The sequence below is a fragment of the Lissotriton helveticus genome, chromosome 6, assembly GCF_964261635.1.
Source record: "Lissotriton helveticus chromosome 6, aLisHel1.1, whole genome shotgun sequence".
Lineage (NCBI taxonomy): Eukaryota > Metazoa > Chordata > Amphibia > Caudata > Salamandridae > Lissotriton > Lissotriton helveticus.
In genome coordinates, this window is record NC_136067.1 from 1674476743 (window position 1) to 1674496812 (window position 20070).

General features: G+C 45.1%; 1 protein-coding gene across 2 annotated transcripts in view; it reads left to right on the forward strand.

The window, feature by feature from the left end:
• PLCB1 (phospholipase C beta 1) overlaps positions 1-20070 on the forward strand; it is a 2228480-nt gene that overhangs the window by 1142630 nt on the left and 1065780 nt on the right. For both annotated transcript variants that reach the window (XM_078649524.1, XM_078649525.1), the window contains exons 8-9: positions 7565-7665; positions 14281-14447. In XM_078649524.1, coding sequence (XP_078505650.1) covers positions 7565-7665; positions 14281-14447 — 268 coding nt within the window. The remainder of the gene's footprint in view (positions 1-7564; positions 7666-14280; positions 14448-20070) is intronic.

The window sequence follows — 20070 nt, forward strand, 5'->3', positions numbered from 1 at the left end:
ATTTAAAAACTATTGGGGGATGCCAGATGGGCCTGGGGCTCCACTGCCACAGCTCTTCCTAAGTATTCTTCTTATGTCTCCCTCACTGAAGCCTGGGTGTCCGAGCGTGTCTGCTATTGCATAGCTCTCCGTTGAGTGTGCCTCTTCTAGGTAGTGCAATGTTGACCGTTGACCCATATCTAGGAGTTGAGCTGCACTGCTTTCTTCACTCGGGTATGCTTCATCTGTGCAGAGTGTTACATGTCGACCACAAGTTAGGGAGCTTTTTGTTCTTTGTGTGGCCTTTTTGTTGTTAATTTGTTGTTCAAAGCATGCCTTGGAGAGGTTTTGCATTCTCTGCCCCCATTCTAGATATTTCGGAGTTGTTACGTCCGTAAATCTCTTTATTATTAGTGCGATCCAGTCCGCTACTTGGACATTTGATGTTATTGGGTTTGCGGGATGGTTTAGTCCATTGATTATTCTCCAAAATGCACTTGAGTTGGTGTTCTTTGCTGTACAGAGTAATTTTGCCTAAAAATCATCCTTCAGAATTCTTTTGTATTCCCACATTGCCTTTTTGTTTTTTTTCTTGAGATTCGGTCTTTGGACCCAGTCTTTGGATGTCGTGTTTTTTTTTTTTAGTGCTCTTGCATTTTTCCCTTTCTCTAGCTTGAGTTTGACAAGTCCTTTCGGAAGTGGCATATTGTGTGTTGAGGCCCGTGTTTTTTTTTGTTGTTGAGAAGCGGACATGATTGTTGTTAACTCTTCCGTGAAACTCTCCCATTTTTTAATCTGGTTACCTGTGATTGTTTCACTTCCTATTTTTATTCCCTGAACTTTTAATTGAAGGTCTACAATGTTGTCCGATGTCCAATTCAATCGTTTCAGGTTAGTTGAAACGGAACTTACTACGAATGTCTTAGTATTACGATGTTTAATGAACTTTAGATTGAAGTAAATATGCTGGTATGAATGATCACTTTTTGATGTAAATTCAATTGAAAATTGCTGAACGAAGGGCAATAATGGAAGTGAACTGTGTAGTCGAGTCTTGATGTTGTCGACCCTCTCAGATGAGTATACTGTGGCGGGTTATCGCCTGGAGTTCTCCCATTAAGGAACCGTAGGCCCAGATATTCCAAGGTTGTTCCAGATGTTACCCAGCTGGATCATAGCACTCGGTTTTGAGTTGGTATTGTGGTGTCACATTCCAGAATTCATTGTCTGCAGCTAGCTTTAAGTCCTCATCTGGGGTGTGGATTAAATTTGAGTTGAAATCACCTGTTAAGATGACTTCCCAGGTAGGGTTGTTTTGAATGTCATTAATTGTAGTTACTAGCTGGTTTAACTGGACTTGCATCCCTTTCACATAAGGATGTACATAGGTGTTCACTAGTAATACAGGGGGCACTCTGCCGGGAAGAGACAGTTTTATTAATTGCATGTTTGGCCCATGCGGGGCTATTTGCTCTGATCTTATGTTAATGTCTGTCGCAATGTAAACTGATAGCCCCACTTTTGGACGGCCATACTTGCTGTTGTTTTTTTCTGCTGGAGTGCTGAAGTGCTTGTACCCAACGAGTGGTAGCTCCTGTAATGCCAATGTCTCTTGGAGGGCAATAATGTCGCATGATGCCCAATTACGGAGGGGCATTTCCTGGCACCGGCTATGTTCCATGATAATAAATATGTTATCAATGTTTAAATGTACAATTGAGCAAACACAAGGAGATGATGGACGGAGCGCTGAAACTTTTCAGGCACTCACACTCAGTCACAGATCTGGGTTGAATCGATGATCATTCTTTAGCTCACTTCACCAGCTCAGTTCAGACCCTGCTATATGCAAATCAGTCTTGACCCTGTGCCTCATATGAACAGTCCAGCCCGAACTGCCAAGCCAGGTCTTCCTTGAACCGGAAACAAGCATCCTGGGACCGGTTTGTGGGTAACACCCTTCATCAGCCAGTCTAGCTTGAATCCAGTGGCAAAGTGAGCAAGGGACCCACGTCTGGCATACCCTGCCAACTTAGGGGGAACAAAGCAAACACAACGAGATGATGGACGGAGCACTGAAACTTTTCAGGCACACACCCTAAGTCACAGATCTGGTTTGAATCCATCATCATTCTTTAGCTCACTTCCCCACCTCAGCTCAGTCCCAGCTATATGCAAATCAGTCTTGACCCTGTGCCTCATGGGAACAGTCCAGCCTGAACTGCCAAGCCAGGTCTTCCCTGAACTGGAAACAAGCATCCTAGGTCTGGTTTTTGGGTAATACCCTTCATCACCTAGGCTATCTTGAATCCAGTGGCAAAGTGAGCAAGAGACCCACATCTGGGCATACCCTGTCAACTTAGGGCGAACAAAGCAAACACAAGAAGATGATGGACGGAGGTGATGGATGGAGCCCTGAAACTTTTCAGGCACTCACCCCCAGTCACACATCTGGGTTGAATCCATCATCATTCTTTAGCTAACTTCGCCACCTCAGTTCAGAATCAGCTATATGCTAATCAGTCTTGACCCTGTGCCTCATGGGAACAGTCCAGTCCGAACTGCCAAGCCAGGTCTTCCCTGAACTGGAAACAAGCATCCTGGGACCGATTTCTGGGTAACACCCTTCATCAGCCAGGCTAGCTTGAATCCAGTGGCAAAGTGAACAAGGGACCCATGTCTGGGCATACCTTGCCAACTTAGGTTGAACAAAGCAAACACAAGGAGATGAAGGACGGAGCGCTGAAACTTTTCAGGGACTCACCCTCAGTCACAGATCTCGGTTGAATCCATCATCATTCTTTAGCTCACTTTGCCACCTCAGTTCAAACCCAGCTATATGCAAATCAGTCTTGACCCCGTGCCTCATGGGAACAGTCCAGGGTCAAGACTGATTTGCATATGGCTGGGTTCAAACCGGAATGGCATGGTGAGCAAAAAAAGATCGATTTAGGCCCAGATCTCTGTACTGGGGTGAATGTATGACATTGTTCTGCATTCTGTCCATCAATTGTTTTTTCATTTGTCACCCCGAGTGGGGCGGGTATGCCCAGACGTGGGTCCCGTGCTGTCCATGCCATTGGAGTAAAGGTATCCTGGCTGAAGAGGGGTGAAACCCCGAAACCGGTCCTAGGATGCTTGATTCCAGTCCAGGGAGGACCAGTCCTGGCAATTTGGGCTGGACTGTTCCAATTGGGCACAGGGTCAAGACTGATTTGCACATGGCTAGGTTCAAACTCGAATACAGTGGTGAGCAAAAAAACAATGGATTTAGGCCCAGATCTCTGTACTGGGCTGAATGTATGACATTGTTCTGCATTCTGTCCATCAATTGTTGTTTTTAAATGTACAATTGGGCATGAAATATGAGACGAGTGAATGAATCAATGAGCGAGTTAGGGAATGAGAGAGAATGACAATGCACATACATAGCACACCTAGGAAAATTATTGTTTCCGGATGCTGATGACTTGGGAATTTGAGGAAGTTGCAGAAAGTTGCTAAAGATGACTATTGAGTCTAGTAAAACAGGGAACGGTTCCATACTAGAAGCAAAATCACAGAAACCTGTCTCTTAACCTTAGATTGCACTGTCAGGGAGTGGGGTAGAAAAAGGGAACCCAACAGGATTTAATTGCTCCATTATCTGTTGAATAAATAGGCAAAACAGGTCCTGCTTTTAAATGCTAGGTAATTTAAATTAAGTCATGTTCACTGGTATATTTACAGTGTTTTAAAACATTATTGGATTTGCATGTACATATATGTTAGAACTGAGAGTCTCTAGTTGGCAGAGGTAGGTACCACTGTCCAAACAGGGACTCTTGCTTCTAGTCAGGGTAAGGAGGAAACACTCTTTAGATAACCTCTGCTCACCCCCTTGGTAGCTTGGCTCAAGCAGTCAGGCTTATCCAAAAGCAATGTGTAAAGTATTTGTACCAACACTCACAGTAACATCGTGAAAACACCACAAACTGACTCCACAACAGTTTAGAAAAATAAAGGTATTTAATCTAAACTACACAAGACCAAAACGGCAAAAATCCAACATACACAGTTCAAGAATATGGTTGCAAAAGAGTTCTTAAGGTTGCGATAAAATAATCCACAGTTGAGTGAAAAGTTCACAGTTGCGTCACGTTTTGCCCACATTACCTTTTAAAAGCGACAAAGTTCCAAGGCAGAAGCTGGTGCAGTGGAAAACAAGCGATGCGTTGCTCCTGAGACCCTGGGGAGACGATGCGACAACCCCGCTGCAGCAGCGGGCGTGTTGCGACTAATCCAGTCTGTATGGGGAGTAAGGCGGACTTTTATGGATTCCGGTGCGTAGGTTCCGGAGAAAGTTTTCTCTCGCAAAGGCACGATGCGATGATCTTTGGAGTTGCGACGATCTCTGTGGCGACGATGCGCGGATCAGCGGTGATCTCTCTCTCTCGCAGATCCTCGATGCGGTGGCTTCTGCGATGATACTCGCAGCGAAGTGATGCAGTCCACAAGCAAGCTGTGCGGCGATCTCAGCCAGCGACGACAGGCTCTGCGACAACACTCGCAGCGATGGTAGTCTTCCCGCACCTGTCTAGTGCGTCCCGCAAATGAAGGATGCGATGGCTCTGGCAGCGGCAACAGGCGATGCGACAATCTCGGCCTTTGTAGCGTCGGGAATTTCCTCGCACTGTCAGGGATGCGCTCCGCAAGCGAGCGATGCGACAAAACTTGCAGAAAGTCTTTAAAAGCTTGGTTTCCAGCTTCCCAACACAGGTACAACTTCCAGGGCCACCACAACTGGCCCAAGCACTCAAGGAAGGAGAGAACTCTCTCAGCAAAGTTCAGAGAAGCTGGGGGTGAAGTCCTTTTGTTCCTGGGACTTCTTAACAGGGAGCCAGCTCTTCTCAGGCCCTTGGAGATTCCTTCAAGCAAGGGGACACAGCACAAAGCAAAGTCCTTCCCCTCTCCTTGGCAGCAAAGCAACAGCAGGTCAGTCCAGCAGAGCAACAGAAGGACAGTCTTCCTTCTTCAGTTTCAGCTTTCTCCTTGGCAGAGGTTCCTTCTTGAATTCAGGATAATCTAATTTTCCGTTGTCAGGGATCCTGTACTTATACCCCTAAAAGTCTTTGTTCCCTTTGTGCAGGAGGGCTCTGAGCCCGGTCTGAACCAGTTCTGGGTGTTCCATGAGCACTTTGTTTTCCTGGCTTCTCCTTTCCTTTCAGAGTGAGGAGCAGGGTCGTCAGCCGCCCACCAGGAGGTGGAGCCAGAATTGTGGAAGGCAGGCACAGCCCTATTCAGGCCCAGGTGCTATCTCCTCCCACCACTCAAGTTGCAAATGCCGTCATTCAGCCTCGGGCTGGCTCAGCCAGCCTCCTGGGGAATCCCGAGCCCCTCTTACTCTCAAACCAGACAGTCAAATCACAAACAGGCCAAGGCACACAGAAAGGTCAGACAAGAGAACAGCAACTTTCTAAAAGTGCTATTCTCAAACACAGGAGTTAAAAACCACCTTTCCTAAAAGATGTGTTATTAAATTCTGAGTTCAGGGATACCAGACCTTTATCTCCTATCTTGCTCCTACGGGAAGATATGCTGGTAGCCACTGTAGCCAGCATCCCCCATGATAGCCTATGGAACAAATAGCCTTGCAGCAGTAAAACACGAAATAGGCTGTAATTCACTACCAGGGCATGTCACCTGCACAAGTACATGCTCTACCTTTCACATACACTGCACCCTGCTCAAGGGGGTACTTTAGGCCTTCAATAGGGGTGACCAATGTGCACAGAAAGGGAAGGGTTAGGCCTGGTCAGTGAGGACACTGACCAGGAGGACATGGCAGTTCTCAGACTGCACACAGGCACTGCGGTGGCAGGCCTGAGACACCATTTTAGGGCTACTCATGTGGGTGGCACAATCAGTGCTGCAGGCCCACTAGTAGCATTTGTCATCCCCAACCCTGACACACCCAGTGCCTTTACTTGGGACTTCTTAGTGATACAAATATGCCAATCATGTATATCCAATCACAATAACAATATACACAGGGAGCACTTACACTCTGACACTGATCAGCAGTGGCAGAGTGTCCAAAGCATCTAAACCAGCAAAAACGAAATCCAGCACAGCATCAAAAATACAGGAGGTAGAGGGAAAAAGATAGGGGGCAACCGCGCCAAAGATGCCAGGTCTAACAATATGGATAACCATATAATTTATGAATTGCTTCAGTTTTAATGGTCAATACCTGGTCGATATATTTTCTCATTAAGCAGTGTAAAACTGAAGTTTCCCAGGCACTTAGATATATAAGATGTACAGTGAAATATTTCGGGAAAGTTTTCCTTTGTATGAAATACCTTAAACATGAACAATATTTTTCTTAAATTTTTGAGACATCTATATTCATTCACTCCTGCCATTTGCCATTTCCTTCTAGGTATGTGATACCACAATTCTAACATCTATCATTTTTTGCTTAAGGACAAAGCAAAGTAATTATATTCTTCTTTATAAAACAATAAACCATTTTCACTTCAATATTCCTTTGAATCAGTGTACCATTTGTACTACTCTAAAAGCATAGACAGTGCTAGTTAGAGGTTTTCAGTCTGAACAATATTGTTCTGCTAAGGAGTAATTCATCTTATGATTTGAAAATATTTTCAGTAAATAAACTGTAACCATTAATGGGTTTAAAGATTTGTCTCAGGATGTAAAATGTAGTCTTTATGTTACAGTTTTCTCTATTTACGATTTTACAACACTGTTTCCAAACTAAAAAATAAAACAAGCTTTGACAAATCCATTCGGTCCTGCCTTACCAATGCTCTGGCTCGCAGTTTTTGGCTTAGCCACAGCTTTTGAAAATGTTGCCAGCATTAGCAAAGCCAATATTAGTGCTCATCCATCTTGGTACCACAAGGACAGTTCCCCTTTTATGAATCAGTTACCACCCCAAATCAGGAGTCAGTGACTAATCAATGCTTTGTGATCGCAATTGGCATCACAAACCTAAGATACATCCTTGTTCGACAGACGAATATGAGAATGATACCCTATGCATGCTGCCTCCAATTTGCAATTCAGAAACGGTAGCAGAACCCCTTTTTGAGTTAGAATGGCTTTTTTGACTTACAAAACATGCATTTCAAAAACGTGTCCTGTGTTTACATATCCTTTACTGTTGCGATTTATAGATTTTGCCACCACAACATACCGTTGTACATTGGGCCTGTTTTGATTTGGCCCTTCTATTGTATTCTTTCCTTTCCTCTGCGAAAATGAGAGAAGGTTGGCGTTATATTATTAAATTCACGATAAAAATAAACATGGGACCAGTATGCAAGTTTTGTTTTGGCAATAGGTATAGAGTGAAAATTGTGACAAAAAATATTGTGGAAGCCAGTGCCAGAAAAAAAAGAAAAAATACAAACAATTGGCCCCTTGTTAGGCCTTCAAGAACATTTCACTATACGATTGTTTTCCAGATAATTTCAAATCCAAGCTGATTTTGCACAGTATCATTTGTTTAGTTTTATAAGATTACTTTGTAAACTCAGAAGAAATGTAATCACTAACTTGTTTTTTAACTTTGCAGAGCGATTCAATCCCACAAGATGACTTCACGCCAGAAGCATACCGAGCGTTTCTAAACAACATATGCCCTCGACCAGAAATTGACAACATCTTTTCCGAATTGTAAGTAAGCAGAACAAATTTTCCTTCTCGCTGGTTTTGTGTGTTGTGCTGATCCTGTGGAGTGCTTAACCCCGACTCACTTGAGGGGAACTAAGAGTAGTGTGCCCTCTCATGAAGCACTGGAGTGGAAACTGTTGTAGGAAAGGAATTTCTGCTGGCTGTGACCCTTAAACAATAAACTTTAATTCTAATGGGCATTGTATTCGTAGAGTCTGTTCAATGCAAAAAAATATTTCTGTTCTGAGAGGACAAGATACTGCAATTCTAACTTTAGGTAAACGTTGCACAGGCCGTAGGGAACTTTACCTACATCTTACAAACCTAAATCATTACAATCACGCTGGAGGGGTCAATCGTTCTTTGTTATGTCATACTTTTTATTTTGGTCTTGGGCACGGATGATATGCTTTGCTTTAAGATGGTTAAGAGTAGCGTTAAGGTGCAGGCAAAAAGGTGTAGTAAGCAAGATTAGAACATTGGAATGTTGGGAGCTCCATTGAAAACAATGGAGTGCTCCGGGCTTATAACGACTGGTATAAGCCTGGAGCTCCAACATTCCAATGTTTCTTTGTTCACAGCTCTGGCTTCAGGGAGCCTGAGGGCATTCCAATCCCCTCATGTTCCCATAAGTCTTTGTTCTTTTTTGTTAGAACATGCTGCCCTCTTGTGGCAGAATGTTCTAATGGCCTTATAGCCCTTCGTAGCTGGCTATACCGACTATTAAATTCCCTCTCCCTTTTTAAAGGGCCTCGCCTTCGGCTCGGGCTTTAACGCTGGAGAAGGCCTTTAATAGCCGGTATAGCCCTCTGTGGCGGGCTATAAGGCTATAGTAATATTTACTCCGGTTCACATAGTAAAACAGCACACAATAATAAGGTGCTGTACAGAAACATAAAACATTGTTGACAGGCCTACTACTTGTCTTTGGTGATAAGGCAGTGTTTGGTGCAAACACAGTTTACCAGTGCATTATGAAAGCAGGCTTGTAAAAGTGGTAATGTTTGATAAGGGTTAGTGATGTTTTTTTGCTGTTTTCTGTGCTGGTTTGTTTTTATGCTTCATTGTGGGATTATGTATGAGTTGCTTTGGAGAGTGATTTGGCAGAAATTGAAGAACAAATTTAATTTGAAGTTGCTGAGTCTCTGGTTCAGAATTGCTGCAATCTGGTACAGCTCTTGTGAGGGACTGGTGAATAGCAAGTCGGCACACATAGGCATACTTATTTTTGTGCGATTTGCCAAGTCGCAGCCATCTCAAAGATCCAACTGGCACCAGACATTCTTGTGCAGAAGTCCCACACTGAGGGATCGATTTCGATTCGGGAAACAAATACGTACGACGAATGGTATTCGTAGCCGTTTCCGTATATGAATCGCACAAATCTGTCCGAATCGCGTAGCAAGATCCGTAGGAAAAGAATACGTACGAATGTGTGCGAACCGTACAAAAAGTAAGGGAAAATCCATATGATACAGGACCCTCACGGTGAACCATACGAATCGTAAACATGCTATACGACCCAACAAGTACGATCCGGATCAGGGAACGAGAACGTGATTCGTACGGAAAACATTGTATGAGCAATTTGTATGGAGAAACACACATTCACATACGCACCGTACCCCTGCAATCATGGGGGTACGCACCGTACCCCTATGCTCTGTACCTCCACGTACCGTACCCCTATGCACCGTACACCTACGCACTGTACACCCATGCACCGTACACCCATGCGCCGTACACCCATGCACCGTACCCCGATGCACCGTACCCCTACGCACCGTACCCCTGCAATCATGGGGTGCACTCGCGTACCCAGGGAAGGTCCGTTTCGCACACGGTTCGAGTCAAAATATGCTTTTACGGACGGTTTAAACTCCTGTAGAAAAAGAGTCGTACGGAGTGTTGTCGTAACGAATCGTACTTGCTGGTTCATGAAAAGCTGCTTCAATCCGTACAGACGTCGCGTACTGCGTGTTCCGAATGCGATTTGTACGTATTTTTAAGTCGCATGGTCTTTCGTACGATTCGTTCGGAGATTTGCTTTGGGTTCCGATTGTACTTCATCGTACGTACGGAGACATTGAAGGTGTACAATTCGTACGGGAAAAATGCGATTCGTAGGGGATTTTACCGAATCGGAATCGACCCCCGAATGTAGCAATTTCTTGGATCACTGAGAAAATATCGACTGACAAAATATTGTGTTCTCAAATATCAGGACATAAATAGCGATGTCAAAAATATCGACATCCTATCTTCAAAATGGTAAGTACTAAAATATCGAGAAATAAAATCTCATTGTTAAAAATCTCAAAGTTAAAAATATGTTTTTTTAAATGTATCAAAAATAATATAAAATAAATTAAATAATAGATATAACTTAATTTATTTTTAGAATTAATAGAAAATGTTAACAATTATAAATAATAAAAGTAATGTTAAAATAAATTAAACATACATTAATGAAATGGAATATATATATTTACTTAATAATAATTAATAAATAATTATTTTAATACATTTTAAAATGTTAGAAATATATTGAAAATTGTTTCATAAAATATATATTCCTACACCTGTAACATTTAAAAATAAAATATATCTATATAAAAAATATAAACTAAATTATTAAAATATTTCTTAGTTTTTAAAGCTACAGTTTGCACTACATTAAGTGCAACAGTAGGGAAAATGTTGGATAGGGGAGGTGAATACATTACTATTCCCACTCCAGCAAGTGCAACAATAGGGAAAGTGTTGGATATTGGAGGGGGATAATTTACTATTCCCACTCCAGTGAGTGCAACAGTAAGGAAAGTGTTGGGTAACGGAGGGGTAACAATTACTATTCCCACTCTAACGAATACAACCGTAGGGACTAAAACGCAAAATTTAGTAAAAATAAAACACATACATTTAAAATATATACTAAAATACATAAAACTAACTAAAAAAATGATATTTTTAACAACGATATTTTTGCCAACTATATCAATGTCGTCAACATTTTTTACAACGATATTAATGACTTCAATATTATTAAAAACGATATTACTTACCTTAGACTCGATATTCTTTACCACGATATTCTGGCCGTCAATATTTTGGTATCCCGATATTTTGCACTCGATATTGGTGCAAGTCGGAAAAACAAACTCGATAATATGACTATTTACCCTATTTCTTATAGTTGGAACTTTGTGGCGGTAAAGTAGCTAGGCTTGCTTTGATTTCCTTGCTTGAAACAGAGGTTCTCTATGCCATTAAAATTAAAAAAATGTAAGGGTAACTTGCAAAATCCAGTAAGCACTTTGCATGTTCTATTCGATCATGTCCCATTGGGTAGTCGGTTTTTAGGCTTTTAATAAATAATTTTCCACAGGTCTTGCTCCTCCTTTCTGTAAGCAGTTTCTTCTCCATTCCAAAATGTGTAGGCTTCTACTAGAACATTCCTTCAGAAGGCAAGCTAATTTTCAGGAGAGGGGACTAACATGCCTGCTCAACCCACAAGAGGAGAATCTGACTCTACAGTTTTAGATAAGACTAATGAAGGCAGATGTTCCTGAAAACAGGAGACAATTTATAGCTCCTAATGATGCTCTTAATCTAGGAATGTGACTTGCATCATTAGTTCTCCCCAGAGTTCCATTCACCAAACATCCAAATTGATGAAACCTTATCTCTTCATTGCTTCTCCCTCCACTTCCCCTAAACTCTAGACAAAGTCCCATATAATGCAGATAATTATCGACCTGGTCTTTAATGGGAGCTCTCCTACCTTAGGTGCCAAGTACTAGAAACCTAAGACCGGTTTCAGTCATGTTAGACCTTGTCTGTGTTGTATAGCTGGATCCTATGGCAGGTTGGAATGGACTGTTTTCCATGAGGAGCATATGATTGGCATCTGTCTAAATTGCAACAGTGAGGGCAAAGCAATGGGCTGGCCTGCTACCCAGAGAGATTACCACTGATTTATCATTCTTCCCATCTCCTTTTGTGTGTTTAACGCAACTCCTTAAATGGCAAAGAGTATACCTAGATATGGGTCTTCTGATCACTGTGCTACAGGATCCAAGCTATACCTTACAGTCAAGGAATGATGAGGGCGAAACTGGTCTGGTGTTGCTTGTATCCCAAGGTACCACCTTGCAGTTCGATGTGGGCTGTGCCCATGATAAGCAGAGTCAATACTTCTTTGCATGAGGTGGGCCTCTGTCTAGTGTGGCAAAGTGTGAGGGTAACAATGGGTTGGAATGCTGCCCACAGTGATTGCCAGTTGTCTAGACTATTTGCAACTATTCATGTTATCACTTATTATGTGTCTGATTTAAACGTGTGTAGCCTGCGGATTTGCTCATACAGGGCACTAACAGCCCTTCATACCAATGTTGTGTTTTCTGTCAGAGCCCTATGAAGTGACCGCAGGAGAGCAGAATGGATATGAAGTTTGTAGTGAGCATGATTCCAGTCAGAAACTGAAACGCACTTTACATGAAAATAGTTATAAAGGATTCTGCCTGGAGTGGACTAACGGATCCTCTGCAGGAACCCTACGATCTAAGGTTCATATTCTAGTGGGTTCACTCAACATTTCATCCTGATGAGGTTACTAAAAGGGGTTCTGTTCAGCAAAACAAGCCTCTTTTATTTGTCAATAGCACCAGGAGACAGCTCAAAGCATTAGGGTGCTCTCAATAAATAGCACCTTTATTTCATTATGTCTTGTGAGCACATTGGTAAATGAAATCTTACTTTGCCATTGTCTTTTGACTAATTTTCTGGAATTTCTGGGTGATCCAATATAAGTTATCTGTTTAATGCCATATTATATTTTACAGAGGTGTAGATATGTGTTATGCGTCACCAGCATAATATGCAGTCTAAAATATATATTATAGTCGTAATGACAGATGACTCAGTGTTCTTGTCTCTATTGTCCACATCTGTAGTCTGGTCAGCTTTGCAGGATGCCAGTGGTGGCTGGCATCTACTGAGTGGGTGGGGGTCGGGCGCGCACGCACAGATAGTACATTTAGAAAAATGTAAACACAAATAATGCATAAAAAACACTTTATGGTCCGGACCTAATCTTTCGCAGGAACTGGAACAGGGAGCAGCAACTCCCTTGACCAATCCTGGTGCTACTCTCATGCAGCAAGAGAGCAGTGCCCTGATTAAAGGAAGCGGCCTCACTCAGCGCTCACCAGCGACCTGGAGGCAAGCACTTGCTGTAACCCAGCTGCCTTAAACCAGCTGGGTTTGAAACGTTTACAGTGCACATGTGTGGCCAAAAATGACATGCCTACGTTAAACAGTGCACAGACAGGCCACCCTCCGCCCTGCTTCTGTCATTCAACAGCGACCCGCCACGTCCTGATGCATTACAAATAAAATGGTAATAAATTACCATTTTATTTGTCATCTCTGGGGTCTTAGGGGGGGTTCTAAATGGGGCGATCCTCTTCCGCTCCAATGGAGGAGTCATCCTTGCAGGAAACCTCTGCGAAGATGGCGTATTCACAAAGGTGGGCATGAGAATTATTTAAAGAACAAAATGTGTATACTTTTAAAATTACATGTGCCTGGGCCTCAGTCTCAACAGTATTCAACATACCAGATATACAGAGCAACTAAACAAGGAGAACACATTAAATAGATAGATTATCCCATAAAAAAGTTTTTGAGGTTTCCATGTGTGTGTTCTTTACAATAGTAGTTGAGTTGAGTGGAGTAGTGTGGCTCACTGGTTAGAGGCAGCAGACCCAGGAGCAGAAGTTGGCCCGGGACCAGGGTTCAATTCCCGACACGGCAGGGTCGTGGACTTGGGTCAGCGGACTCGATAATTCTCGCTTTGGTGCTTACTCTAATCAGTGGTTCCACTCGGCAACTCTGGGCATTAGCTTGCCTAATCTCCACAACGGCCCCATCAATTCCGGGGATGCCTGGCTCCACCTTGGGGACTCCCAGCAGGGACCATCCCACAGGGAAAGCCAGGACGGGTTCCCCAGGGTTATACAGCGCCAGGAAACCTACGGACGGGTAGCAGTGCGCTTTACAAGCTCAAATACAATAGTAGTTGAGGAATGCGTAAAAGAAGGTTGCTTGAAAAAAGCATTGTTTGCAATAAGTGATAGCAAGAAGGGTATTTAACTTCTACTTTCTCAATCTTAGTTTAAAAGTCATCATTGAAAAAGTTGGATTTAATATTTTTTAGCTTATTGAATGAACCATCGAGACAATTTTTTTTTTTTTAATGACATCCAAAGTTTTGGTTCACAGTAGGGAAGTCTGTTTTTTTCAGGAAATACAGTTGTGTAATTAATATTAGCACTTTGTTGTCAGAGGGGGCTGTGAAATACCTCATCAATGAAAACCCACTGCTCTCTAAAAAAACATGGTTTGCACATTTGGGAATGAGGGCAACATAATTTCTGCAATGTGGTGGGGTGCAATTATTATAATGTATGACGGTGTCTTTAAATTGATATTAAATATTTGTGCACAGTGTCTTGGCATTTGAACAAGAGAATACATGGCCCTAATTCTATGCAATTACACTAAAGTAATAGGATTCCCATTTAACTTACTTTTAATATATTCTTTTTTCTGCAGTGGTGCCAAAAGTAAACCATGCCTCACCGTTGACCAGATGATGGAGTTTATTAATTGTAAACAACGAGACCCACGGTTAAATGAAATTCTGTATCCCTTTCTGAAACAGGAGCAAGTTCAGCAGCTAATTGAAAAATATGAGCCCAATAATGAGTTAGCAAAAACAGGTAAGCAGCAGTTCTGTTTATTTAGTTTTCACACTAGCAAAAAACTGTATATCTACAAAATGCTGCGCAATATATGATAACACAAGATGTTCTATCACACGTTCAATATCTATTATTATGAGATATCCTATTGCAATGTGGCATTCGGTATCCATTCTAAAATGTGAAATATTTCAGATATCTAAACTTGTAATATCGCCAGCCGAAGATGGCGGACACGTGAGCGACGAGCTCCGCACTGGCCTGCCATTTATCCAGCAGATATCAGTGCCGGCTCCAGCCTTCATGACCTGGGAAGACCAGATCATCCTCGAAGGGTTGCCGCCAAGGAGGTTGCGGTGTCTTGAGGGGCCCTACTGCGCCTGGAGCTGCGAGGCTGCGGTTAGGGGCTGAACCGGCCTGAGACCTCTGAATCGAGCCCTGTGGGTGGTGGGCGTGCCCTGGGGCAGTTCTCTGGAGCTGCTGCGGGGCCGCTGAGGCCTGGAAGTGTGTCGGCAGACTCACCCTGTTGACCTGCACTGCCTGACGATCTACGCCGAGCAGCGTCGGGGAAGCATCAGCGAGGCTCAGAGCCACCGCAGTAAACGTCGCCAAGCCTAGGAAAGCCTTTGCCGGGAGAGTGGTTGGGCCTGTGACGCATGACGTTGGCTGAGTCGCAGCGGAGGGGCAGTCGGAGCGGAGGGGCACTCGTCACTGACCGAGGCCTAGTAAGGGCAAGTGCGGTGTTTTTGGGACCTGGTTGGGGTCCAGTGTCTGCCAAGAGGGGGAGGGGTTAGGGGGGGTGCGTACTGGCCCTGCCCTGGCAGTGGAGAGGAGGCCGCACCTGGAACGATTGGGGTGATTGGAACGTGGCTGCTGGGGTGAGTCATTAATTTCGGGGAGCCGCCCACCTCTCAATCCCACTTCATTGTGCCCATGAGACCAGTTGACGCACAAGGGGTCATGGACACTGCAGCCACTGCATAGGAGGTGGTGGAGGGAGGGCTGTGAGACCCATAGGAGGCCCCTGGGGGCCAGGATGTAAAATATGGGAATGGACTGGTGCTGAGGACGACAGGGTGCTGGACGGTGTGTACCCCCTGGGCCCAGCTTGCTAAGTGGCCATGTGGGAGGGTGGTGATTTGCCGCTGTGGTGCTGGCCTTCCAGTGGACTGTCTGCCAGCCATGATTCAAGTGACCACGGACAGAGTGAACATTGCTGCTGGACAGTAGAGAACACGCTGTTGGTGTGGTGCCGCTCAGGTGGTGGGGATCGGCAGTGAGCACATACTGAACCAAGGTAGACGAAAGTGGGGGCAGGTGGCCTGACATTGCCTGCTTGCCCTTATCCCCCCTTGTGGCAGACGGGACATGCAGCTGGGGCCATCTGGCTATGTACATGCGGGCGGAGCTTCCCCTCTGGCTTGTGGAGCCTGACTGCCATCATTGATTGCCTGGGCGGACCCACACAGGAAAGAGCTTAGCTGGAGCATTTGTGCGCAAAATAAATGATAATAACATAACAAAAAATAAAAAATGATAATAATAACAAAGATGTACTGTGTGCAGCTATTCCTAGACCCTCAGGTGACTGGCCCTATGCCATTTGGGCATGCGCGTGGACTTCTCTGCGCTGCTGTCGCGGCAATGGGGAAGGCAAGGGCAAAGCACACAGGGTCTTCCCCAGAGCGGGAGGAAGAGATACAGGAGCAGTCACAGGACAAAATGGAGACCCAGCCGCAGACAGACCTCATTCAACAACAATTAACTAAGATACTTGAAGCCATTTCAGACACTAAATCAACACTACACCAGGACATCAGTACAGTGTCTGTCGGTCTGATGCTTCTTCGTGCGAAACACCAAAAATTAAACAAAAGAGTGAAAGTGGTGGAGGAGGGACTCGAGGAGCTGTCCCCAGCACACAGGGTGCTCACGTAGCAGGTGACGGAGCTCACAGATAGGGTCTGGTCCCTAGAGCGTAGGACCGAAGATGGAGAGGGTCATCAACGGTGGAACAATATCTGCATACTTGGCCTGCTGGTAGGGATTGAGAAAGATTATATGGTGGCATACTTGGAGCCATGGCTCCGCATGGTGGTGGCACCGGGGGTCCTGACTTCGCTCTACACCCTTGAGTGGGCGCATCGGTTCCCGGCCCGGCAACTGGCGCCTGACCATCCTCCAAGAGCAGTGGTGACCAGGCTGCTTGCACTATAGAGACAGAGATATCCTGTTGCAGAAAGTTCAGACAGATGGCCCCTTTCTGATAGATAACAGCAGGGTCTCAATATTCCCGGACTACGCTCTGGAGGTCCAACGGAAACTGGTCTCTTTTTTTGAGGTAAAGAGAACTTTCAGAGAAGAAGGCCTTCAGTACTCTGCAATGACCCTAAGGAAGCCTGGGACTGGATAGGGGCATATCGAACTGAGACCCCCCAGTTAGCACAAAAGCTCCTCCAAAATACCGATGGCCATAAGCTCAAGAAGCGCTCTAAATGAAGAATCGAACGTCCCACATCAAAGAAACCGCGTCCATCACAAACGGAACGAGAAAGAGCGGCATCATTGCAGGCGGTGGCCGAGATCGCCCGGGAGGGTGGCTCACCGTTGGAGGCGAGTTTGCGCTCCTTGAAGGGAACTGGAAGATCAGACATGGACTCCACCAGCAACGCTAGCCTCGTCCTGACGGTGGTGACCCTGAGGACGGCAGATGAGATTATATCAACTTTGCCCTCTCCCTGTGAGCTGGTGCCCTTGATTCTTCTGGGGGGCCTCACATACTTGGCTGTACCACTCGACCTACCTGAGCTGGAGCAAAACCGAGGCCGGTGCAATAGGCACCACTCTGCAACAAGATGATCCATTTACCACTGCACTGCACACCACAGTGCACCCAAGTGTGGGACCACGAACCCCCTGAAGGCCTTGGCTTTGATAGACTTGGGCCTTTATATGTGCTCATGAAAATACATTTCAAGTTTGGGCAATGGCAGTTGCCAGTATGCTCTGGGGTTGGGGAGTTATTTACCATTGAGACATCTTATGTTTGCTTTGTTTAGATTTACATGCAGACGGGGACACCTTGCTATATGTTTCTACCATGATGGGCGGAGTGGTGGATGTGGGAGAGGGGGGGGTGATTGGAACACTTTGCGATGCCAACACAATATCAGGACCTGAATCTTCTCACATGGAATATTAGGGGAATGGAGTCAATGTCCAAACGTCACAACGTACACAACTATTTGAAATGCCTGGGTGTTCAAATAGCGCTGCTACAGGAGACACACCTCACCCAAGGGGAAGTTGAAAATTACGTAGGAGATGGAGAGGGCCGATATTGGCTACCACCTTCTCAGCTTATGCCTGGGGGGCTTTGATCTAGATTCTTCCAGGGGTCCCCTTCGAGGAAACACGCCTCCATTGACAAAGAGGGTAGATATGTAATTTTGGTGAGCGGGTTACTGGGCCAAGAGATCGCACTAGGATTTTTATATGCATCCAAGTAAAGACAAAATGGCATATATGACTTCTCTCTCGGCTTGCTTAGCCTACATTAAAATGGGCAGGTGATTTTGAGGGGGGGTACTTCAACTATTTGGCTGTTGTCATGTTGGATCGCACCCACCCTTCCTTCTCCGGGGCAGAGGCATATAGGACAGTGGGGGGTTGCAGGAGTGAATCGCTCATTGGGAACTACAAGACATCTGGAGGCTTTAACATGTGGAGGAACGTAAATATTCCTTCTATTCCCATATACACCAACTACACACGAGATTAGATGCATTCTGGTGCTCCCCAGGTATTAGCGGTGCTATCAGGCATACAGAATCCCTGGGTAGGACATTCTCGGACCATAGTCCCCTCTTGTACCAACCCTGTAGGCAAAGACCTCCAATCCCAAATTAGAGACTTAATCCACAGTCCTTGGATGATGCTCCATTTGCAGAATCTCTGCAAACCCTAGTAGTTCAGAATTTTGTTGACAACGCACACTCGTCCTCAGCACTGATAGAATGGGAGGCTTTTAAGGTGGTAGTGAGAAGGCACTGTATGGGACAGACAATTGGGATCCAGAGGGAACTACAAGGGGAGTTACTGGCCATAGAAGGGGAATTGCGTGCACTGGATGATGTACAAGAAATGGGGGTACAGGCACATACTCGACTGCTTGCCACACTAAAACTGATGAGGCCCTCAAGCGACTTCGATCGCATGACTACAGGGTGTACATGGACAGAGTGCAGAGCAAGGCGGGAAGGGCCAGTCACCTCCTAGCGTGGCTTATAAAACCGGAGATCCAAGGTTCCCCAATTACCCGCATTAAGACTATATCAGACACACTTGAATATGACTCGGGTAAGATTAATAGTCCTTTCCAGAATTACTACGAACAGTTGAATACTGCCCCCCGGAGGAGCTTCATGCTTTCTTGGCCCAGCTGTGTCTCCAAGTTGTGGATGATCATACTGCAGAAGAACTGGGTGGTCTCCGTTACTATACAGGAAGTCCGGGGGCCATAGCCTCAATGGCTGGTGGTAAGACACCAGGCCCAGATGGCCTTCCAACTGAGTTCTACGTAAAATATGTATATGGTCTAGCCCCACTCCTGTGGAACATGTACGCGGAGGCTCTATGGTGGAGATGTTTACTCGACTCCACACAAAATGCATTAGGGATCTCATTCCCTAAAGCATCTGGCCCGGATGTTGGGGTGAAAGACTTTAGACCTCTGTCCATCCTAAACACTGACTTTAAGATTTTAAGTAAAATCCTGGCACTTAGACTGCTCCGGCATATGAAACAATTGATCCACCCTGGCCAGAATGGGTTCATCCCCTCCCGTAATACCTAGTACACCCGGACGCCAAAGCTAACCTGCAGACTGCCCTTTTTTCTGTATATCAGGAAAAGGCGTTCAATACTGTGGGTTGGGACTATTTACTTGAGGTCCTGCAGAGACTGGGACTAGGACCAGAATGAGTAAAATGGTTAAAGTTGTTGTATACCCACCCCACAGCACGAGTCAAGATGGGCAAGACTATCTCACCGCAATATGTGATAACAAGTGGTACACGTAAGGATGTTCCTTGTCTCCACTGCTGTTCACATTGTCAATGGAGCTGTTAGCTGCGCTGTGCCGGCATGGGAGTGAGAGCCTAGGCTTGACACTCGGTGGGAGAACTCATACTATCTCCCTCCATGCGGACGACCGAGGGATCTACTTGGGAGACTCTGTGAGGGGAGCGGACACTGCCTTCAATGTACTGGAGGCCTTCAGAGCATTATCAGGTCTTTAGGTTAACCAGCGTAAAACATACCTGTTCCTGGTGGGCGGTCCCCTTTCTAGACCGCAGGAGCTTCCTGTGGAGCATAATTGGACCCGACACATTTAAATATCTGGTTATTTGAATCTTCCACTCACTGGAGGATTTGAAGGAGGGCAGTTTAGATAAGGCTCTTTGATCGCTCCGATCTAGTGTCAGTTTTTGGAGCTCCCTGAGACTTTCCTTGATGGCCAGAGTTTCCTTGTCCAAGATGGTCATGTTACCTCGCCTCTTGTATTTTGTGCTTATGGCCGGGAGATGGTTCAGCCCACTGGATGCACTGGTCCGAGATCTTAGATGGGGGGGCAAAGGGT